Source organism: Salvia hispanica, chromosome 1, assembly GCF_029641045.1.
Source record: "Salvia hispanica isolate PSC_SH4W2 chromosome 1, Shi_PSC_v1, whole genome shotgun sequence".
NCBI lineage: Eukaryota > Viridiplantae > Streptophyta > Magnoliopsida > Lamiales > Lamiaceae > Salvia > Salvia hispanica.
The window spans coordinates 8,498,641-8,522,887 of NC_142692.1; the positions used below are offsets into that span (position 1 = coordinate 8,498,641).

Here is a 24,247-nt window from a genome sequence, read left to right on the forward strand (position 1 = left end):
ATATTGTTCCTAAGGGTAGTGATAAAATGAAAACTTATATATTGTATAAACTCAATATAGTATCAACACAGCATCAATCATTGACTACGGTTAAACTTTTGTTGACATTTTCCTGTTGATTCTTTTTTTTGATCTGTTGACATTTTTCAATGTTCCATATGATAGTTTTGAGTTTGTACAATATTTAGAGTTTTCATTTGATCACATCCCTTATTCCTAATATATCAATTTATTCAGCATTCCTACTACGTAAGTTTACCTACAATTTTCTCAACTCATATAGTACCCCCTTCGTCCCATAAAATAGCCTTCTTTTTTCATTTTTGTCGTCGCACAAAAATAGTAAATTTTCTATTTTTTGGTAAATTTTTTGCCTTTAATATGAAGAGTCACACTCTTCATTAACAATAATTCAATCACTTTTTCAATCTACATTTCTCATATTTTACCAGTTAACGTTAAAACCCGTGCCGTCCCAAAAGTTCTATTTTTATGGAGAAGGGGAGTACTAATCAATATTTTAAGATACAACTCCTTTTCACTCGCGATATATCTATTTCTGTTAAAATTGATGTATCAATTTATTTCTGTTAAATGACATATTGACACTCGACAGGAATTTGGTTAAAAACGAAAAGGGAAATTGGTCTTAAATTAAGTGTAGCATAATCCACGTTCTATTTTTTTTGTTTACGGAATAAATTCTGTACTTGATAAGTGATATGCAAGAACATTAAGATTCGAAATTAAATAACTTCAATTATTGAAGTAGATAATATAAAACTATACATTATGCATTCAAAAGAGAATCGTAACTTGAAGAATATAATCATTGATTCATTTCCACAACCGATATATATTCAGATTATATAATATTCCAGTCTTCCAGATATACACTTTTAAGAGGGCTGATAAACAGCAACGTTATATGTATAAACAAGTAATCTAAAAACATTTAACTTTAATTTTATAAATAAAACTTCAGATTTCAGGTTTTAAATAATAAATTACTACTCTCTCAGCTCTAGTAACGGAACTAGAAATTTAAGTAAGCCGAGGCTGAAATTTTTTAAATAATAGTAATATTTAATTTTAAATGTAATATTTTTACAATTTTTAAATCCCAAAATTCTTAAATTCACACCATCATAAATACAAAACACAACCCAAATCCCTAACTATCTCATTTCAAAATCAATATATCAAATTATAGTAGTAGTAATTTACAAATTTAAATACACTGTCAGAATTTTTAAATGTGCAATTTTAAATTGAATACATAAATATAGTATTGAGCCTCGTCTAAATAATTTTAAAAAACTAGATTTAACTGGAAAATTAGACCATATTTAATTTAATTTTTCACCGTCTCTGATCTATTGATCATCCAATTAATTTACAAAGCGCGTATATATAGCACATATTTAGTTTTTAACACATATTTTCAAATGAAATAAAAAGTGAGTACAAATATATTGCTCCACAGTATATTAGAACTTAGAAGTAAGTAAATTGCTACTACATGTTAGGTTCTAGAAAGGGGAGTTTTATAGGTGCCTATTTCATTATTGCCTTTACGCCTTCCGTCTCATAATAAGAGTCACATTTTGCTATTTCGGTTTATTCTACAATAAGAGTCACATTTTACTTTACTATAAATGGTAATTAGGTCTCACGTTCCACTAACTCACTTCACTCATAGTAGTATTTTATTATATAACCAATGTATAATAGTGGACCACATATTCTACTAACTTTTTCAACTCATTATTTTTTACATTTCTTAAAACTCATGTCCACACCAAATGTGTCTCCTATTGTGTGACGAAGGGAGTATCATTTTTCCCTAGCTTAAATTTAAAATTCCATTCATATCCCCTACCTTCTCTGGAACTTCCAGGGGCGGGGTGATAGGGTTCGGTGCCGGCCAAGCCCCTGTTGGCGCGGTGGCTTGGCCTATGCTGGTTCTGTTGCTGCTCCGTCATAAAAAAAAAATATTTGGGACGGTATGAGTTTTATTTGCAATAATTGGTAAAATAAGAGTGAGAAAGAAAGAAAAGATATTGGGGTATAACGGTATATTAGTGGATAGTAGGGCTTCTCATTAGAGTGAAAAACAGTTATTAAAAATAGAAGTGAACTTTTATGGGATTGACCAAAATAGAAAAAGTTTTTATTTTTATAGGATTGAGAAAGTATTATAAATAGATTAATAAAACTAGTAATTCAGTTGTTACTTCTAAATAATTATGGTGGGAAGCACTAAGCGAAAATAAATTATTAGTTATATTTTCTATTGAAAATTGTTGAGAGATGGTAAATAATATAATAAATCAGTTTTATAATTATTTTAACGTTTAATCCGTAGTCATGGCCATGTTTAATTAATCATAATCGAACAAATAAATATATGATCTCCTACTCTTGGTATAAAACTTAGCTTGGATATGACTACACAGTTTACACTATATATATGCTTGCATCTTTTATGATAAAAGTGTGAAGTTAAAAAATACCCACTTGTTTGAGAAGAATATCTAATGGACAAAACACATGCACGAGATGATATACAAGTTAATTCGTTAGCTTTTACACCTCTCGAATCGAGAAATTACACAATAGATGAAATGAAAAATAATAATAATAATAATAATAATAATAATAATAATAATAATAAATAAATAAATAAATAAAACATGCACGAGATGATTAAAAATTACTACTACTACTAAGTTACTCTTTGAAACACGGTCTATAAATAGCGACGGGATGAAAAACGAAATACCAAATTACACCAAACAAAAACAATCAATCGAGTAATGGGAAGCCGCAGGTTCGAGCTAACGATCGTCGGGGCGGAGAACCTCCCCGACATTCGTCGCTTGGGGCGGATGAAAGTGTTCGCGGTGGTGTCTGTGAACGGGTACACGGGCACGACACATACGGACAGGGAGGGGGAGACGAACCCGACATGGGACTTCCCGTTCGTGTTCAACGTACCCGAGGCGCATCTGCAGCGGGGCCCAGAGGTGGACGCGGTGGTCGATCTCTACTGCGAGACCACGCTGGGCGGGGACAAGGTCGTTGGTCGTGCGTTGATACCGATGAAGACGCTCTTCGACCGGGGGCTCAGGTCCGAGGGGAGCCTCGGCTTCCCGGTTGCGGGGACTGCTTGTGGGAGGCTGTTTATCCGCTACTGCTTCGAGGAGAAACAACCGCCATCGCCGCCGTCACCGCCTAGGAGGAGGAGGAATGAGGTGTGGGGGAATATAAGTACGAAGCGCTTCCACTCTGAAGATTACGATTTTTATTACTAGTGTGGATTATGTATGTTGATAGTGGTTAATTATGAAGAAGAGAGCAAGTGTATGTGCATCTGCTTATTATATCACTATCAGTGGAAGCTGAAAATATCTATGATTATTAATAATAGAAAGCCAAAAATGTATTGTGAAAAATTAAACTAATAAATTCAATTAAAATACTAATGAGATTTTTAAATTAATACTCTATTTATATTCATACAGAAATTTAAATATAAGATTTTTAGAAATGGAAAAGCAAAAGAAAAATACAAAAACAACAAAAGAAAACAAACATAAGTAAAATTGTTAGTATGAAATTAACACAAAAAGTTTTAGTCCTAAACATTTTGAGTGACGTTTGCATGAGTTAGATTGCTATCTCATTGATAAAATCTAGATATTTTCTTGGGCTTGGCAGCATGAGGCCCATCTGGAGATCATATGGGCCTATCAGTAAACAGGGCGAAGGCCCGTATGGTTTTGTGCTTTCGCGAGGCAAGGTCCGTATCAGATGGCCTTCGTAATTGCTAGAAATGTCAAATTAACTTACACCACATAATATAATTGCAATAATAATTAATTTGATAGATTGTTTCATATTTTAACATGAAAACAAATATTTGAAGACGAGTAGACGACGGCAACCCAGCCTCCTTTGCCCTATCCACCACGTAATGTATATACTCCAAAATCATGATGTAGAATATGTAGTGACGCATAACTAGTCTTCGCATAATTTTAAATACTCCTAGAAAATTTGATATATATCGTATTTTTTGGTATACACCACAGTAGCAATATATACTATAGTACGGTATATATAACGATAGGAAATATGATTTGGTGAAATGATATTTTGGTAGTCGTAGGTATAGTTACGGTATCATTACGATACTAAAAAACCAACACACTGAAGAATTGGTACGATAACGGTATTGAAAATTGGCATACCGAAATTCGATATACCGAAAAAATTGATAATTAAGCTAAAGGTATGATAAACTTATACTGATATTTTTGGTAAAATATACGTATGGTATGAGAGTTTCAATAAGGTACATTGTACCCCTACTTTAAATTACTAAATTCTTAATATAATATAGGATTTGAGGTAGATATTGAATAAAACATCCCTACCATACATAACAGTCAATAATGTTATCTTATCATAAGGTTCCAATTTCACAATGGAAAAAGATGTGATACAATATGTCTTTCACATTAATTAATAGTAATTGATTAATTACTAAAATATCATGAAGAAGAGTTGTGATATTCCATAGGAAAAACAGTATTCTGTGAAAGTAATTGAATATTTGATTAGGATTGTGAAGGCAGTGTGTACATACATACAAACCAACCGTTTCAAGAGCTCAATACCACAAACTGAAAGCCGAATGAAAAGAGGCAGCAAATTAATGGAGAATCCAATCTTTTCCGTTGCTATTTATTCAATCTTGATATTAAAAGTCATAACGCTTTGCATGGCCACTCCACTTCTCAATTCCACCACAGACAAGCAAGCACTTGTTTACTTTAAGAACTACTATGTGAAAGAAGATGCTATCTTGAGCAAAAATTGGTCGGAGAATACATCAGTTTGTGACTGGGCAGGCGTCACGTGCGGCGTGAAGCACCGCCGTGTCACCGCCATCAATCTCTCAGGATACGACCTTGTTGGAACTATTGCTCCACATCTCGGAAATCTAACATTTCTCAGATATTTGGACATCAGTTTCAACAATTTCATGGGCTTCTTACCCTTTCAGCTCTCTAACCTGCGGCGTCTGAAAGTGATGAATGTCGGAATGAATTCATTCACCGGAGAAGTACCTGCATGGTTGGGTAATTTGCCTCAACTCGAGAAACTCTATCTCCATAACAACAATTTCGCAGGTACAATTCCTTTATCTTTGTTTGATAGTAATTCTAAGCTGCAGGTGTTATGTTATAGTACAGGTAGAAAGTGTTCGGTTTGTAAGATTGTATCCCGGATTAAATATGTAGTGTGTTTGGTTCATGAGATTCAATCCTAGATGGATAATCATGTGATAATTAGTCATAGCTAACCCCATATATATGACTAAAATAATCTCACAACTCAATCCTAGATTGTATCTTGGTATTATTTTATCTAGCAAATCGAACACCACCTAAATGAATTTCAGTTTAGTGGAGATTGGAAATATTTCCTCCCTTCAAATATTGGAATTAAAGCAATAATCAGTTGGATGGGGCCACAACGCATGCTATTTTTTACTATGTGTCTTTCAATGTGAGAAATTAGAATTAGGAATAACATGTTAAGTTGGCTTCCATGTTCAATAATCTCCAAAATATCGACTGACTTGATCTTACGAGCAACCAACTTTTTGGAGAAATACAAGCAAACGTTTGGAAATGCATACTCTTTGAAAACCTAATATTATTAGTCGATAATTTCAATAATAAAATCCCAAATGAAATTGGGAGTTTGAGTATGCTTAGATGGTTGTACTCCAGCCTGAACGATTTAATTTCCAAGGTGTACATACATTACCTTTTCAGGTATATGCGTATTTCATAGGGTGAAAATATCAACTTGTACATGGGATGCTTTAGTTGTAGAATTAGTAATTACCACCAGGATAATTAATGTAGCTAGAATTTTGGGGATATATTGGTAAGTTAATGACACCAAAAATTTTCAGGAGGAATTCCAACAGAAATAGGGAATCTTTCACAACTGGAGATATTACTCATTGGAAGCGCCTCTCTAATCGGAAATATTCCACCTTCCATTTTCAATATATCTTCTCTGACACACTTAGGCTTGGAAAACAATAGCTTATCAGGTAAGTATATATCCCAGATTTATTGAGTAACTGAATGTACTACTGTAATATGTTATCTAGAGACAGTCTGCAAAACCACCATGGTGCTCGACACAGTTTACAATACATTTTAAAATTGTAAGTATATATTAACATTTTAAAATTGTCTTTAATACTTATTAATAACATAAACACGATAAATTTAATAATTATTGTGCCTATATTTGTGTGTGATGTCCGCCCCAAGTTTTAGTCTAAAATATACTCCATCCATCCAATAAAAAGAGATGGATAGAGACATAGAGTAGAATATAATATAATTATTCATCACTATCAGGTTGGCTACCAAGTGATATGTGCAACAATATGCCCAACATGAAAGAACTATATATTTATTTGAATCAACTTAAGGGGCAAATTCCAGCCGACATATGGAAATGCAAACACCTTGAAATCCTAGAATTATCTGTCAATAATTTTCATGGAAAAATCCCAAGTAAAATTGGGAGTTTGAGGATGCTTAGATGGTTGTTCCTGGGCGTAAACAATTTCGAAGGTACACACATTTTTTTATTATTATTTTACAGCATTGTCTACAAAAATATCAAACTTGTATATTGCTGCTTAGTTCTACAAATTGTAAATACTGGGATAAGGTAGAATTTCAGTGATATGATAGTAAATTATTAACAATAAAAAATTTCAGGAGAAATTCCCGCAGAAATAGGAAATCTTTCTCGACTAGAGATGTTAGACATCCAAAGGGCCTCTCTCACCGGAAATATTCCATCTTCAATTTTCAACGCATCTTCTTTGATATCCTTAAATTTGGCCAACAATAGTTTATCAGGTAAGTATCCAAACTTTCCACAATGTATAGATTGGGGGGCAAGCCTTCATGCCTAACTTAATTTCATGTATGCCAACTTTTCTTGAACCACTTAAGTTAAAGGGTTTATATGTGTTTCATAACAATTTATAAGGTACATTTATAATTGGAAATATCAACTCCGTTACTCACAAAATATGTATGCGTTCCATAATACTCTCTCTTACCCGTTAAAAATAAAATGTTTTTATTTTTGAATTGTCTCATTAAAAATGAAATGTCGCCTAAAATGGAAACAACTTTATCTCTACTTTTTCATGCATTTCTCTTACTTTACTATCTCTTCATTAACTAACAAAACAACACTACATAAAATCTCGCGTCGATTTCCTAATATTTCATATTTAATGAGACGGAGCCCGGAGGGATTAACCTATAAGGTATTATTAATATCAACTCAGTTTATTCAAAAATATCTCATGTGTGTTGAAACTAGAAAGCGGAGAACACAAAAAGAAAGAAATATTCGTAGCCAAAGTTATATCAGAAGAATGACTCAATGAGACTTATTTTATCCCACTGATATGAGGTGCTATTTATATGCCCTCTAAGACCACAACGGCAAAATATTTTAACTGAAACTAGTAAAATAGAGTATTCATGACACTTGGTTTTCCCTACGATCATCTTAGGGTAATAAATTATCATCTTGGCTATCAAAAAGATGTATAAGCAATAATTTGCTAAACATCAAAACACTTAATCTTTATTTGTATCAATATCAAGGGCAAATTCCAGCAAGCATATGGAAATGTACACACCTTGAAAACCTGATATTGTTCAACAATCATTTCAATGGAAAAATTCAAAGTGAAATTGGGAGTTTGAGCATGCTTGGATGGTTGAACCTGGGCAAAAACAATTTCCAAGGTATGCAAATATTGTTTTGTTCTTGTGCGTGACATTACAACATTGTTTGCAAAAATATCAAACTTTTGTATATATAAACTTTATTTGGTGTTGTAGAATTTGTAAATTCTGTGATAGGTAATGTATAATTTCGGTGTACAATAGTAAATTAATAACAAAAATTTCAGGTGGAATTCCAGCAGAACTAGCGAAACTTTCGCGACTACAGATGTTAGACATTCAAAGCGCGTCTCTAACTGAAAATATTCCATCTTCCATTTTCAATATATCTTCTTTGACATCCTTACGTTTGGATAAAAATAGGTTATCCGGTAAGTATCCTAACCTCTATCCATATGAATGTGTTTCATAACAACTTACAAGGTATGTTTATAAGGCAGCGATACTAATATTATGGGTTGCGAACCATCAGGTTTGCTACCAAGTGATATGTGCAGCAATATGCCCAACATTAAAGTACTTTATCTCTATGAGAATCAACTTCAAGGAAGAATTCCACCAAATATATGGAAATGCAGACATCTTGAATTCTTGGCATTAGCCTACAACAATCTCAACGGAAAAATCCCAAGTGAAATCGGTAGTTTGAGCGTGATTAAAGAATTGTACCTGAACATGAACAATTTCCAAGGTACACACACTTTAGCAATGTTTGCAAAATTATCAAACATGTATATGGATTCTTAGTTGTATATCAGTACATATGATTTTATAGTTTTATAAAAACATGCAAAGTTTATAGTTTATTATTTAGCGATAGTCAAATTGATTGTTATTTACGCATCACAAAAGCAATTCCTTCGTATAACGCTTCTTTTCTATCCTATCAAGTAGTAGGAGTATAAAATATTCACCACTTTCAAATTACAAGTTGCATATAATTACTGGGATAATAGGTTGTGGAATCTCGTTCACATGCATGTACATAACATAATTAACATGATTTCAGGTGGAGTTCCGGCAGAAATAGGAAATCTTTCGAGACTAGTCACATTAGACCTTGAGGGTGCCTCTCTAACCGGAAATATTCCACCATCCATTTTCAACATATCATCTTTGAAGTTCATAATCTTGAGCAACAATAACTTATCAGGTAATTGTATCCAAACGCTGTACGATCTATCAAACATTGAGGCGCAACACATAACGTGTTTTGCATGTCGAATGTGCTTCCATATATAGTTTCATGTTAGTTTAAGCATATTCAATATGTTTTCAGGTTCACTTCCTTCGGGCATGTGTCATTCGCTTTCCAAACTTGAAAAACTATTTCTCGGAAGGAATAGTTTGAGTGCAGAAAATTCTCCAACACAAGAGTTGACATTTCTCTCTACTTTAACTAATTGTCGATATTTGAAGTACTTAGTCCTATCATACAACTCACTGGGTGGTATCCTACCTTCTTCAATTGGCAATTTTTCATCTTCCCTTGTAAATATTTGGGTAGGAAATAACAATATCATGGGTGTCATTCCTTCTGAAATTGGAAATTTGAGCAGTTTACTAACTATAGATTTGGGTATGAATCAATTGAGTGGACCTATTCCACCAACAATTGGGGATATGAAGGAACTACAAAGAATGCATTTTTATGGGAATCAGTTGGTAGGGTGTATCCCTAACGATGTTTGCCGAATGAATGCATTGGGGGAGTTGCTCCTTTTTGGTAACATGCTAGTAGGTCCACTACCTGAATGTTTGGGTGATGTTAAATCCTTGAGATTGATATACCTAGGATCCAACCAATTGAATTCCACCATCCCTCCCAGCTTCTGGACTCTCACAAACATCTTGGTGTTAAACTTGTCCTCAAATTATTTTAAAGGTCAATTATCATCTCAACTCACAAGTTTGACAGCAATCAATACTCTGGACTTGTCCTTTAATCAATTTTCAGGTGATATTCCCAGCTTATTAGATGGTTGCCAGTCATTAGAAACTCTTTACTTATCAAATAATTTGTTGGAAGGACCTATCCCTGAATCCTTGGGAAATGTTAGAGGTTTGATAGAATTGGATTTATCTCACAATAATCTTTCGGGATCTATACCCAAGTCCTTAGAGAATCTCCCGTTTCTTGGGTATATAGATGTTTCTCACAACAATTTGGTCGGGGAAATTCCAGTTGGGGGGCGTTTTGGTAACTTCAGTGATGAGTCATTTTCCCACAACCTTGCTCTCTGTAGTCCGATAAGATTTGAAGTACCACCCTGCGAAGAAAACCATCACAGATCAAGAAGCTTCACGAAATTCTTGGGGCCTTTAGTGATTTTAGTTGTGATTTTAGTGATTCTCATGCTGGTGCTTATAAATAAAAGTAAACTGAAGAAATCAGCACTTCCCAATGATGTTTCACCGGTGGTTGAATATAGAAGAGTTTCTTACCTAGAACTAGAGCGAGGAACAAGTTGTTTTAGTGAGAGCAACCTTCTTGGGAGAGGAAGTTTTGGCTCGGTATTTGAAGCAACACTTTGTGATGGATTAAAAGTTGCTGTGAAAGTTTTCAACTTGGATTTACAAGGAGCTGAAAGAAGCTTTGATACTGAAACAGAGACATTGGGGAGCATTCGACACAGAAACATAGTTCGAGTTATTGGGTGTTGTAGTAAACCTGAGTTTAAAGCTTTGGTTCTCACATACATGCCTAATGGGAGCTTGGATAAGTTGTTATATTCCCACATATATTGTCTAGATCTTATACAGAGACTGAAGATAGTAGTAGATATTGCAGCAGCCTTGGAATATCTTCACCATGGCTATACATTTCCAATTGTTCATTGTGATGTGAAGCCAAGCAATGTTTTGCTCGATCAAGATATGGTCGCTCATCTTAGTGATTTTGGCATTGCGAAGCTCTTTGACTGCGGGGAAGCTTACGTCCAAACACAAACATTGGCGACCATCGGTTATACAGCGCCAGGTGATGCATAATGCTAAACTTTCCAACTTCAATATTGTCATAGTAGTTCTTTTTAAATGTAAGTGTTTTATTTGATCCTAATTAAGCATGTGATGAAATTAGAATTGGGAATGGAAGGGAAAGTGTCCACAAATGGAGATGTCTACAGTTTCGGGATAATGTTGCTCGAGATTTTTACAGGAAAGAAGCCAACAAATGATATGTTTGATGGGGAAATGAAGTTAAAAGAGTGGGTGAGTGATGCGTTACAAGAAAAGGCGGTAACTGAGATTATTGCACCCACTTTGCTATCAATAGAAGATCAAGATTTCAGTGATAAGGAGAAATGCGTGTTGTCGGCAATGAAATGTTTAGCCGTTTCACCTCACGAAAGAATCAACATGATTGAAACAGCGGCTGCTCTGCAGAGGATATATGCAACAATGGTAACTGAAAGGCGTCGTCCACACTATGATTTTACTGTTAGCATTCGCAATGGTGGGATATGATGCTTGTAACTGCTCATGAATTTTCTATACCGAAACTCATCATGTATAAAGACTATACGGAGAATAAGTACAAGCAATAATAGGTCTAATGTGTGTTTGCAAATCTCGAAATGAACTTTTAGTTTCCAACTTCTTGATGGTCGTCAACTCCTCATACCAAAGAAGAAACTCCTAGATTTTTTTTTTATTTTCACGATGGTTATTATTTGGTGAGTGACTAGTTGTATTACTCATTTTTGAAAGAGAGAATTTAAAAAAAAAAAAAACAAATAAAACAGGCATGTTAATTAAAGGGCTTGTCGACATTAAAGTAGAGTTTCCATGAAAGCTCACCACCTAATTAGTTGGTCATACTTGGCAAGTTGGCATTTCTATTTGTTTAATTAAAATCAAAGACTTCATAATTGGTCAGCATATAATGACAAAATGTGTAGTCAAATATTAAAGTCAACATTTAATTAAGTATAATGATGGTGTGAATAGAAGACGAAAGGGAAAATTGTGTGTAAATAAATTGAAAAATTACCTAGTTAATTATGTCGGTTACTACATATATATACTCGTGGTAGTGATAAAATGCAAACTTATATAATGTACAAACTCAAAATTCATCAACACAGCTTCAACACAGTTTCAATATAATATCAAAACAGTGTAAAATTTCAAAATTTTAATGTCAACACAGTATCAACACAATATCAACACAACATCAATAATTGACTACCGTTGAAATTCTGTTGACATTTTTTCCTGTTGATGTTTTTTTTTAATCTATTGACATTTTCCAATGGTCCAGATCATAGTTTTGAGTTTGTACAATATTTAGAGTTTTTATTTGATCACATCTCTATATACTCGTCTATTCTACATCCAAAAAGTTTTATTTATCATCGATATTTACTATATTATTTTTGGAAATTGGAGTTTTGTGCATGGGAAACAAAAATGACGAGTTAAAATTCGAATCCAAATTCAGTTTTTTTGTATTACATATATATTTGCAATTTTCTTGTACCCTTACAAATGTAGTTAGAAATAGAATACAGATTTAGATCTGAATCTTAACTCGTCTCACAGCAAATAAAAAAGTGGTCCCTTACAATTTAGAATTGAATCTTAAATAATCTTGTATGTATTTATTTATTAACTTTATCGATACTATGTGAACAAAACCATATCGATAAGATTAATAATAATAGTAATATTCAGTTCACAAGATATTAAAATACTCCAATATGAGACGACTTCATATAAGTGCGTTGAATTAAGAGCGGACCTGGTCCTCACATAAATATGCCTGTTCGGGTGATAACAGTTGGTTACATTTCCAATGTGTTGACATAATTTTGAACATGATACTATTCCTAATATATATAGGCGATTGCTAATTTTGAACATGACATGAACACCTAAGAAATTAGTGAATTACTATTTATTATCAAGTCTTTTTATGTTCATGTTTTATCATGTTTACATAATATGTTGTGTTAGGCACGAATGAAATAGTATTGCTATTATGTATGTGTTGTATTTGTGACTGATTGAATAAGTTGTTTCATGTTCGCATTCGTATGAAGTGTTTTCTTATTGCGTCGTGTTTGAGTTTAGCTTCCTTGCATCAATGCAGTAACGACCCAAGACGTAAATTAACTCACAAACTATATTAAGATCAAAAAGTCAAAGAAAGCTAGTACAAATTTGATTAATAAATAAACTTACATGCGTGTATAGATATATGCAAGGTAATTAACGGAAATATTTTATGCACGATACCGACGTCTAACAGCTCTAACTTTCCCCCACCACAAGTTAATCGATAGTTTATATTCTTTGACAAATTAGCGATGCGCTTTATTTTATTTTTCTATTGAAATAAGTCGTAGTAAATTTTGTACTAATATATATAGGCTCACATAAGATACCTAATTCCCGGATTGGAAAAAAAAAATCAGTTACAAAGATCTACTTAAATTATGCAAAATTGTCTCGTAGATTAACTAGACCACTTTACAAATTGAAATTGGTAATTTGTACTTACACTGACCCACAAAAGAAATTTCCACAAAACTACGGGTTTAAATAACTAATTTTGGTATTTATGCTACCTCTAGCCCACAAAGAAATTGCCATCGAACTTCCTTGCTTATGTCACGCATGCCTACGTCATCATCAAGACACCTATATTAATTAAATCATTGGTTGAAAAATTACAAAACCACGATGTTTGTTGTATGAATAGAATATAGTAGTATTGTTTAGTTCACTAATGATATTGAGTTTTTCGACTGATACATTATTTCTTAAGATTTTATGGTGGAAAATAATTGTTTATACATCCAAACTTCATATTTTTTTTCAATTGATTTTTAAAAAATTTCATGGCCAAAAAATCATGTCTTTTATTTTTTTCATCGGAGAGATTCCCAACGACATGGCAAAATAATCATGTCGTCTATATCTATATAGCTAGTGTGTTTCAACTAAACAACGATGATATTTTATGTATAATCAATAAAAATATATATTCTTTTTTCTTTTAATTTCGTTCCATAATAATATGCACTTTTTAATTTTGGGAAAAAAAAAATTTCTAATGAGGTGGGACTAATTCTTCACTAACAATATTTTAATTACTTTTTCTCTCTATATCTCTCTTACTTTATCAATTTTACATTAAAACTCGTGCCGAACTAAAAATGCATATTCTTTAAGGACGGAGGAATTATTATTTAACCAATTAGTTGTGACATCCACGTATGATTCTTAGTTTCCAAATATTTTCATTGGCGAATAAATCATGTCATTGATGTGTAATACTCAATCCGTCTCACCCAATGTTTTAAAATCGGATCGGCCGGTGAACCGGTGAGGCTACTGGTTCACGATTCAACCGGTCCGACCGGTTCAATCACTGGTCGAACCGTTTTACCTTGCAAATATAAAATTAAATATGCTATTACAAAATATATTAAATTTAGTGAGTAATATATTACAATTAATATTAACATTTACCAAAAACATATAAACCTTTTAAGTAAATTAAATATTAAGAGTATTTAAAGTAAGTGAACGGTAAAATTTAAATATTTATTAAATATATAAATTTTTAATTAATGTAGCAAAAAAATACATATTTTACATATAATAAATAGACAATATATAAAACTAAACATCAATTTTTAGTTAATTTGGATAAATATATACTATAATAGTATTATTAGTTATTACATAAAATTAAACTTGAATTATTAGTAAATATGGAGTAATAAACTATATTAATAATATATACTCCATATTACGTCAATAAAAATAAAATTTAGTGGTTTATAATTAAAATTAAACATATCATAATTAAAAATTATTTTAAAGTATAAAACTAAACACAAATTATTAATTTGTGTGGACAAAAAATTATAGAGTTAATATATAACAATAATTAATGTTCATAATATTTCGTTCAAGACTATGTGAGTGGTAGAGGTGTTGGTTTCTTACCTAGAGGTCTAGGGTTCAATCTCCCCTAGTCTCATATTTTAAACAAGCTTTTAAACATAAAAACCGGTTCCCGGTTTTCGGTTCAACCAGTCCGACCGGCAGATTCCGACGGTTCAAGGCCGAACCGGACTAGCCGGCCGGTCCGGTCCGATTTTTAAAACACTAGTCTCACTTTAAGTGGAGCAATTCTAATTCTACACGGAATTTTATGTAATGTTGTTTTGTTAGTAAAGTGGAAAGAATAAAGTAAAACAGAGGAAAAAATAAAGTAAAACAGAGGAAAAAATAGAGATATTGATGTTTCCATATTTAGAAATGTACTACTCCATCCGTCCACAAAAAATAGAGCACATTTACCATTTTTGGTCGTCCACAAAAAATAGAGCACATTCATTTATGGAAAGTTTTCAACAAATAATAACCACACACATCATTCCACTACTACTTGTCACTTACTTTTTCCCCTTCTCTCTTACTTTATTCCCTTCTCTCTTACTTTACCAATTCTATATTAAAACTCGTGTCATGCACCAATTGCTCTATTTTTTGTGGATGGGGGGAGTATTATTTAGAGTGGGACAACCCAAAAGGAAAATGTGTCACTTAGAGTTGGACGGTTGGAGTATATTGTCAGTGTTTTCCAACTAAAAGACGGCGTTTTATGTGTGATTATAACACATCATTTAATGAATGGGTGGTAAACGTCCACGTATCATTTTCCGGTTGATAAAATTTTGGCAAAGAAATTCACCATGAAATAATTGCATACATATCCTAACGTCGTGGTTTTTTCAACTGAATTTTAATATCGCGGGCATATCATAAACCCTAAGTTATTTTACATACTCCCTACGTCCCACATTAGAAGTCACGTTTTGTGTGGGCATGATTATAAGAAATGTAAAGAATAGTGGGTTAGAAAAATTGAATGAATATGAGGTCCACTTTATATTGATTTTATAATAAAATGTGAGTGAAGTGAGTTAGTGGAATGTGGAACGTACCTACATACCATTCATGATAAAAGTGAAGTGTGACTGTTATTATGGGACCAGACTAAAATGAAAAAATGTTACTCTTATTATGGGACGAAGGGAGTAAGTAGTATTTATCTCTCTTATTCTTCCTATATAAACACCAAAAATAAATACCAAGATCATCACACTTCTCCCCTCGGCGTGCTTTCCTCTTTGATCATCACATACAACTAGCCACATTTAATTTACTTCACCTCCTCCTATATATAAACTGAGAAACCCTCAATTATTTTCCAAAAAAAAAAATCGAAAATGGAATGCCGGACATTCGAGATAACCCTAATCTCCGCCAACAACCTCGAGAGGCTGACGTGGCTGCTTCGGATGAAGGTCTACGCCACGGTCTCCATCTGCGGCGCCACGGAGGTCCAGAGGCGGTCGCCGACGGACTGGCACGGCGGCTCCAATCCGGCGTGGAACTTCACGGCGAGGTACAACCTGAACGAGCAGCAGGTACAACACTTCGGCACCATGCTTGTTGTGAAGCTCTTCAGCTGGAGGCGCCTCGCCTGCGACCGCTACATCGGAGAGGTCCACACCTCGCTCAAGGAGCTCTTCGACATCGCGGAGGCCGGCGGTGGGAGCGCCGTCCTCACCTTGCCGGTGCAGATCGGGAGCGCTAATTCGCAGGGGGCGGTTAGGTTTTCGTATCGGTTTGGGGAGAGAGTTTCCATTGATAAGATGCTGTTGGCTGAGAGCCTTGCTGGCTGGTCGCACTGCTAATATTTTCTTCCCTTTTTTTTCACTTTTTTTTTTTTTGGTTGTGTTGTATATATATGTGTGTGTGCACCAATACATATATATGTCTATTTCACTGAGATAGTGCCTAGATAGTCCTTTATGCCTTTTGCGTGGATCGGAACTTACATGACAAGGAACTTCGCTACTTTAGGTCTGCTTTTTAATGGTGGTGTTTGAATCTTAAATTTCTCAGTTACATAAATGTTGTGAAATTGGAGGTGTTTCTCATGTTGCAATATCTTCTTTCTTGTGTTAAATTAAAATTCTGGGTAATATCATTGGGTTGACCAAAGATGGATTTATATGAATAGATTAGGTGAGAAGAAAATGAGCGGCAAATAGAATGACAAGAATATGGATCGCATTCTTAGCTAACAGTTGATCATAGAGTATTGTTTTCTTCTCGTTGTTTTTACTATAAATTTATTTACATGTTGGAGTTAAGTTATAAATGTCGTTTTCTTCTCGTTGTTTTTACTATAAATATTAATGCATCTGTCTGCCTCCGATCGTTAATAATTGTATCGTTGAAAATTTTGAAGGATCCATTTTACGAAACAAAACAAAATCATTTCCACATCTTTAATTCAATTATTTTCATATAATAAAGTCCCAAACATCACAACGAAGATTGAACACTAACTTGTTAATTAGTGGTAATCGAAATTTGATAATCTTAATTTGTTTTCCACGAGCATCCACTATTGATTTGGATATTTAATTTGTAATATTAATGATGGATACCAAGAGCTTAGGACTAATACCAACAAAAACATTTTGTATTATTGTATTGGACCGTATCACACAAAGACTCAACGACCGTGACACAATTATATGTATTAATTAAAGGGTGATAATCGGATCAAAACAGTGGCCTTAGATGGGCGTGTTCACATTAATTAGCCAAATGTATAAAAAAAAAAAAATCGGTTGTACTATGATTTTTTTGTACCCAATCTTGATTAGAGTTAAACACATCCAAGCGAAATTATCTGCGTACGTGTATTGTGTGTGCATGTATTGGGTGTGTGCAATGCATGTATTGTGTGGGTGCACAAATTTTTTTAAAATTTAATTTATATTAATTTCTCTATTTGTCGCACTATAAGTGACACATTTTTTTTCGCACGTATTTTGGGAATGGGATAATAATAATTAATTAAAGTGTAGAAATTGTAAAAGTGAGAGAATAATGTACAAGCGAGTCTAGTCTGCATTATTCTCTCTCTTATTTTACATACTGTCAACTTTAATTAACTAGTGTATTTATATATTTTTTCAAAACACGTGAAAAAAAAGTATCACATTTAATGGAACTGGGGAGTACTTCATTTTACCAAACGAAAGGGTATAATAGGATCGAATTCAATTCATTCGAATTCAATTCATTCGAATTCAATTTTATATATATAATTTCAATTTCAATTCAATTTTAATATAATTTCAGTGTACCAAATGACCCTGAGTTAAATTGTGGTTTTCAGGATTTTGCGAAAGTGTGATTATTTTTTCATCTCAAATATATCGTGGCCAATACAGATATTTTGGTTGAGCACAAACCTTTTTTTCTTGGGAGTTGAAGTGATGAAATTGAAACTTTGGAGACGATAGGGATAAAAGTGTCGATCTATTAACAATTTAATTTTATTATCTGAATAAGAGGATATAGACATGTCAATTGGGCTGGGCTATAACTTATAGATTACCCTTTAATTTAGGTGATAGTGTCGCTTACTAGAGGCCCAAATTAAACACATTGTTAAAAGAAAGGGCCCAGTGTAAAAATGCATATTGTTTTGTTAAACGAACATATATTTTCAGGCCCATCAGAGCTCAATTAAAAATACATATATCTAACACATTTTTTTCGTCTACTATTAATAGTCTTCCTAGTGAAAGATATAAGTTTAATGCAAATGCAATTGCTTTAACTTTCCAAATTTTTTATTCCAATTCTCGATTTATTGAGATCGTGCATATTATGAAAAATCATTACAAAGTCAAATCAAACAATAAGTGACATAGAATTCGAATTATTTCCATCACACATCGAATTATATAAAACTTAACTTGGACAAAAGTGTTAGATAGCTATGAGCTATCTAAAAGGAAAAAGGGAATTGACTTGACATAATATAGTATGATGGTGAGTGTGATATATCATTCAATTTGAGGGTCCCCTCATGTCACACTTTTCGAACTCATGCTATAACCAAATATCATTACAACCTCTTTTTGTTTGAGATAATATCATTACAACCTTGCAACCTTATCTTGGTACTCATATCTCTATGTCCAAAATGATGCTTCACAAGGTGTGTGTATGTGAAACATTTTCTAGTAGAAATGTATGTATCCACTTTTTTTTTATTCGGAAAATGTCGAGGGGGAGGTGTGAATTTTAAACCTCACTGATAAAACAATCGATTTTCAATGTATGGTTTTTTTGAAAGAACTATACATATGTCCTGTGTACGGATTAAGGATGAAGGGGCTTAAGTCTCTACTATGCACCTTTTTTCCTTTTTTCTCTATTGTTAATTTTGTCGAAATTGTTTGAAAATATCTTTAGCGCTTACTCCTAAACTGGCGTTGATGAAGACAAGTTGTCGGGGGTAATTGCATGATTCGATGAATTAGAGAATGAAACGAAGAAACATTGCTGCTAAAAAAGAACATGTCAAAATGAAAAATAAGAAGTAAAAGAAAATAAGTATGTATATATCGATTTGACTACAAAAATAAAACCCATATCTAAAATCTTTTTTGCTCCTACTTCTTACTTCTAAAGGTCAGTTGTATCTCAAATAAGGTACCAAGACTGAAATATATGTAATGTCAATTCAAACAATAAAAATAATTGGAAGTAAAATATGTTTATTTGATTAGAGATGATGGGAGAGTTGAATTAATTAATAAATCGAGAAGAGTGGAAATGTCCACGGCGCATAGGTGCCCAAACCCAAGTAGTTAATTTGTTTTTATCTGTTTGTTTTGAGTTTGAAGTTTGAACATTATTTAATGTTACAATAGTGGTAATAAACAAGAATTGAAGCCCATAATTTGGTGCTTGACTTTAACCAAACATGGCCATAATGCAGAAATGATGAGCCAATGAGTAGTACAAAACAATAGTCAAAATTCAAAATAAAAAATAAAATAAAATCTTTAGTTAGAGGGAAGTAGGATCGATTGAAACTAAACAGAAAAAGAAATTCATGCGCGACCATTAACATATAATGGTTCAGGCTAAAAAACAAACAGCAAAAAGCATAAACAGTTTCAGACTTTCAGAGAATGTTCATAAATCATAGGTATATTGTACACGAAAAATGGGCAGTGGTACGTACCTCACTTTGCGCTTAATTAACATTTAATTAAACGGGTAAATTATTAAATAAATTACTACTAAAGATGATCAAATTTTGATTTGTTGCACATTTTTCAAAAATTAAATTATAATGCACGAAGTTGTAATTTTCATAAACCTATGAAAATGTCATGGGCCTTAAGGTGATACATGCATATTTATGTAGTGGGTGACGTGTTTAAAATTGATTATTACATTATTGTGTGTTATGATTCAGAATTTTAAAGTGTGAGACGAACCATAAGGTCGTCTTCAATGCTTTATTTGATAATTATTCATAATTAAAATACACTATTGTAAAATAGGCAACGTTCAAACAAGTTAATTTAATTTGAGCATCTACGCTTTTCCAGTTACAATAATTTTATGACAGTAACTTGTATTCTTCCAGCAAACTAGATAGGTTCAAAAATATAAAAATAACTGAATCAATCTTTGATGAAGATCATGATTTAAATATCTTCGTAGAATAAATAAAAGCTGATCGAGATAAGAAACGTTTAGTTAACATCTTTAACTGTGTATTAAAGAATTGTAAGTTGGATGATGATGGAATCTTAATATGTGAAGACAAATGTACCGTTGTATAAAGCAGACTTGCCCACCCCAAATAAAAACTTCACATTTTCATGTTGCTCTTTTTATTATCTTTAACTTTTTCAGTTCCCATCATCAATGTAACACTTCATATTTATTGGTTTCGCTTTTATTAAACTAACAAATTCTTTAATTCCCAGTGATTTATAAAAAAAAGCTTCCAACTGTTATACATATACTAATGTCTTTTATTAAATTCTCTCCGCGTTCATAACCCAAAAATTAAATCTATTTTAGCCATTAATAAGATGCAAATTAAAGTAATTTTTTGTTCTATATAGTTGGGATGAAAAAATGAGAATAAGAAATACAATAAACAAAATATGGAAAAACTTGGCACTAAGCCAACAATTCGAAATTACAAAACATTAAATATGTACAATAAAATCCAACAATAGATAGAAAATTGAGCTAAATGCTCTAAGATCCATCATATATTAAAAACCTCTATAGATTACAACAAAACATGGCAATATAGCCTTTGGATTAAAAACATACAACTCATCCAAATTCGAATAAACTCCAACGGCTCCGGCTACGGAATCATAGTCCTCCACATTCCCCTCCGGATTCTTCTTTATCCGGCCGGCAATCACTCGGCAAACCAACATAGCCCTCTTCCCCTCATCCGCAGCCACGCAACAGCTGTCATGCGCCTTTCCGCTAGTCGCAGTTGTTAATATACCTATCAAAAAAAAAAATTAAAAAAAAAACGACGGTAAAAAATTGTCGCTAATAATTACTAGTATAACATTTCGTCGCTATTTCGTCAGTAATAAATAAATAAATACCTTTTGAAGAGACTTGTGAGGTGACCTTAAAGCCATTTTTGATGATGCTGCAGACGGCGCAGGAGGGGATGGAGTTGCACAAATTGGATGAGCCGTTGAGGCCGAGAGAGCACATCAGAGCGGTGCAGTGGAAGCGGAGGAGCTCGTTGCCATCGGCTGCGCAGCGCGGGTGCTTCTTGGGGAGGCGGGCGGATTTGGCCTTGATGGTGTCTCTATACTCTTCAAATTTGGATATGGTCTTGGGGGTATTTTGGACTTTTAATATGCGATCAATCTTGCAAACTGGGATATTCTTCTTCAGCCAGCTTGATTGGAATATAATCTCCACTATGTTCTTGCTTGTGTCTTCAGCTCCCAGTTCACACACTGTTCAATTCATATTTTTAATTCCATGTCATAAATTTAAAAATTAGAATTTTCTATAATTTTGTGCCATTTCTTGATAAGCCCATCATCATACACGCACATATATAGCATCATTAATGAAATTTTGGGAAGAGTGAAACGGATGAGAAATTGTGGAATTATGACCCTATCTTCGAAGACTACTTAGGAGACAACAACCCAATCACAATTCTGTTTTATTTTTACAATAATATTATGTCAATTATATAAGCATAAAATATGTTAGAGTAGTAATATGGAGTAATAAAATAAGCATGGAAAAAAGGACCAATTTTGAATAAGCATTTGGGAAATTCCAATCTGTACTTATTAAACACATTGTGAAGAACTACTAGGCATTGAAATACTCACACCACATAAATTGAAGAAACTACTTTGACTCCAAAATTAAAATTTGAAAATCTTCACAAAATTTAAAACCAAACTCAACTCAAAAAATACAAGAGAATTAATGAGTCATTCTAAGCTAATTCCATAAAGCAAAATAAAATTAGATGCATGTAGATATCAATCATATCAATTATCATCCATTTTTGGACTATTACTCCTTTATAGTACATAAATTTTGGCTACTATTTTGTATTTTAGTAATTTACATGACTATAATTATTATAACTATAATAAAAATAAAAAAAAAGGTAAAATTACCAGCATGCCTAACAGCTTGATGCAACTCCAAATTCTCAGGTTTCATGAAAACCTGGCCACATTGTGGGCAAGAAGAGATGGTATTCCTCAAGGAAGGATCTCTTGTCATGCCGAGAACGGGATCGACCACCATCCGGCACTCGTAGCAGCCGGAGAGCTTCCTAAACGGCATGCTCCTGAAGGATCCGGAGACGGAGGGGGAGGCCGAGGGGGCTGTGAGGAAGGAAGAGGACGAGGATGAAGAGGAGTTAATGGTGGTAGTGGCTTTCATTGATCTGCTGGTGATTGAGGCATCACTGCTCTCTGAGGAGGAGAGATGGGCGGCGGCCCTCTTCTTGTTGGGAGATGAAGAGATGAGTATCTCTGGCTTCTGCATGCTGCAGAGGGAGCCTGAGCATTTCAGCTTCTTCTTGCATTGCTTCTTGTTTGTTTCGTCTGTTGTTGTTGTTGATGATGTTGTGTCTTGTTGTTTGGGGTGTTTCTTGGATTTGGGGGTGTCTTGAGGTTGTTGTTGGAGGTGTACCAGGTGCTGGTGGTGTTGTACCTGGAGGTACTTGCAGGTGAAGAGGCTTCGAACAGCTGCCCATGAATGGGGTTTTTCTTGGTGTTTTTTTGGTTTTGGGTTTCTGGGGTTTCTGCTTTTGGCCATTGTAGGAGGGGTTTTGGGAAGTTCTTGGTGTGGGGTTTTAATTTGTGTGTTTTTTATGTGTGAGAAGATTCAAGAAAGTGAGTACAAACATGCACTTTTACAGAGGGTGGAAGGGTAAATGAGGGAGATGAGGAGTTGGTGCTATCTTCTCTTCTCTCTGTGTTGTTTGTGTGTGTGTGTGTTTTTGCATAGTGCATTGGTTTTTTATGTGTACAATTCTGTACCAGGAATTGTTGGGAAATGTTTACTAAGTTAATTAATTTTAAAAGATCTTGTAGAGAATATATTAGAGCGTAGTTTGAATATGTGCTGACATCGAGAATATTTAAAATTTTAGAATCCGGTTAAAGATTATTAAGCTCAAGTGCTAACTTTGGAAATTTTGGAAAAGTGGAATAAAATGTCCAAAACTGCAAAGTTGAATTATTCATGTGGTTTTATTAAGGTTTACTAAATGATGTGTAAAAATATGATGTCATTCAATACATGTGGCGTGCATGGATGATACAATAACAGAAGCTTCAGCATCGTGTGATTGGTAAAAGAGGATATGCAATTAACTAAGCTGAAATATGACTTCTGAATTTCGGAAAATATGTATTCATCACCTTAAATTATTGTGTATTTGGCTCACCTCTTGGTTTGTTTAGTTTTAATTTTATTTTTTATTTTTTATGGAATGTTAACTTCCTAGTAACTAATACTCCTACTTGCTAAAATAGGTTTGCAACAATTCTTGGTGTGGTCTTTTGAAGGAGTAACTTTTATCCATGATTAATTTTTGTTCCTTCATATGTTTATGCATAAGTCCATGCCATTATTTATGTATATTCACTGAATAAATACTCTACCTTTATTTTCTGTAAAAGGAAAAAGAGAACTACAATAATATAAAGGATGGGGAAGGGGGACACTGAGGGAGACATCATATACTAACTGACAAAGAGAGCATGTGTAAATAATTAAATAGAGACTGTTGTGGAAGGAATCTCTGATTTCTTTAATCAATAGACTATCTTAAATTAACTGTCACAGCCAAAGACAAATTTATTTAATTATGAGCTTATTAATTGCAATGTCTTATGGCCTAATGTAGGACATCCGGATAACTAGGAAATACAACTTTTGGGGTAGTCTCTCATAATATTCATATCTCCATCTTTTTGTACCTCACATTTGTGAGTTCAAAAAGCTATGATAAACCTGCAAATATGTACTAATAGTTTTTT

At 33.4% G+C, this 24,247-nt stretch overlaps 4 protein-coding genes across 4 annotated transcripts; 3 read left to right on the top strand and 1 right to left on the bottom strand.

The window, feature by feature from the left end:
* The first annotated feature begins 2,819 nt into the window (after positions 1-2,819).
* Positions 2,820-3,317, top strand: LOC125221335 (protein SRC2 homolog). Its single transcript, XM_048123458.1, has one exon. The coding sequence runs from the start codon at positions 2,820-2,822 to the stop codon at positions 3,315-3,317; it is 498 nt and encodes a 165-aa protein (XP_047979415.1).
* A 1,242-nt stretch (positions 3,318-4,559) lies between these two features.
* On the top strand, positions 4,560-11,388 carry LOC125218171 (uncharacterized). The gene is made up of 9 exons (XM_089062679.1): positions 4,560-5,201; positions 5,996-6,139; positions 6,825-6,968; positions 7,734-7,877; positions 8,045-8,188; positions 8,290-8,508; positions 8,827-8,970; positions 9,097-10,797; positions 10,900-11,388. The coding sequence occupies exons 1-9, from the start codon at positions 4,703-4,705 to the stop codon at positions 11,283-11,285; spliced, it is 3,525 nt and encodes a 1,174-aa protein (XP_088918805.1). The 5' UTR covers positions 4,560-4,702; the 3' UTR covers positions 11,286-11,388.
* Positions 11,389-15,944: 4,556 nt separating this feature from the next.
* On the top strand, positions 15,945-16,796 carry LOC125221334 (protein SRC2-like). Its single transcript, XM_048123457.2, has one exon. It carries the CDS (start codon positions 16,070-16,072, stop codon positions 16,538-16,540), a length of 471 nt encoding a protein of 156 aa, XP_047979414.1. The 5' UTR covers positions 15,945-16,069; the 3' UTR covers positions 16,541-16,796.
* A 4,042-nt stretch (positions 16,797-20,838) lies between these two features.
* On the bottom strand, positions 20,839-23,310 carry LOC125219775 (uncharacterized). The gene is made up of 3 exons (XM_048121834.2): positions 22,370-23,310; positions 21,317-21,682; positions 20,839-21,210 (listed from the first exon to the last, which is right to left on the bottom strand). The coding sequence occupies exons 1-3, from the start codon at positions 23,016-23,018 to the stop codon at positions 20,963-20,965; spliced, it is 1,263 nt and encodes a 420-aa protein (XP_047977791.1). The 5' UTR covers positions 23,019-23,310; the 3' UTR covers positions 20,839-20,962.
* Between the last annotated feature and the right edge of the window lie 937 nt (positions 23,311-24,247).

Coding starts and splice junctions, on each gene's coding strand:
- LOC125218171 (XM_089062679.1), top strand. CDS start 4,703: ATGAAAAGAGGCAGCAAATTAATGGAGAATCCAATCTTTTCCGTTGCT. Junction 5,202..5,995: donor CCATAACAACAATTTCGCAG/GTACAATTCCTT, acceptor AAAAATTTTCAG/GAGGAATTCCAACAGAAATA. Junction 10,798..10,899: donor CATCGGTTATACAGCGCCAG/GTGATGCATAAT, acceptor TGATGAAATTAG/AATTGGGAATGGAAGGGAAA.
- LOC125219775 (XM_048121834.2), bottom strand. CDS start 23,018: ATGGCCAAAAGCAGAAACCCCAGAAACCCAAAACCAAAAAAACACCAA. Junction 21,683..22,369: donor TCAAGCTGTTAGGCATGCTG/GTAATTTTACCT, acceptor TGAATTGAACAG/TGTGTGAACTGGGAGCTGAA. Junction 21,211..21,316: donor CTCACAAGTCTCTTCAAAAG/GTATTTATTTAT, acceptor TTTTTTTGATAG/GTATATTAACAACTGCGACT.
- LOC125221335 (XM_048123458.1), top strand. CDS start 2,820: ATGGGAAGCCGCAGGTTCGAGCTAACGATCGTCGGGGCGGAGAACCTC.
- LOC125221334 (XM_048123457.2), top strand. CDS start 16,070: ATGGAATGCCGGACATTCGAGATAACCCTAATCTCCGCCAACAACCTC.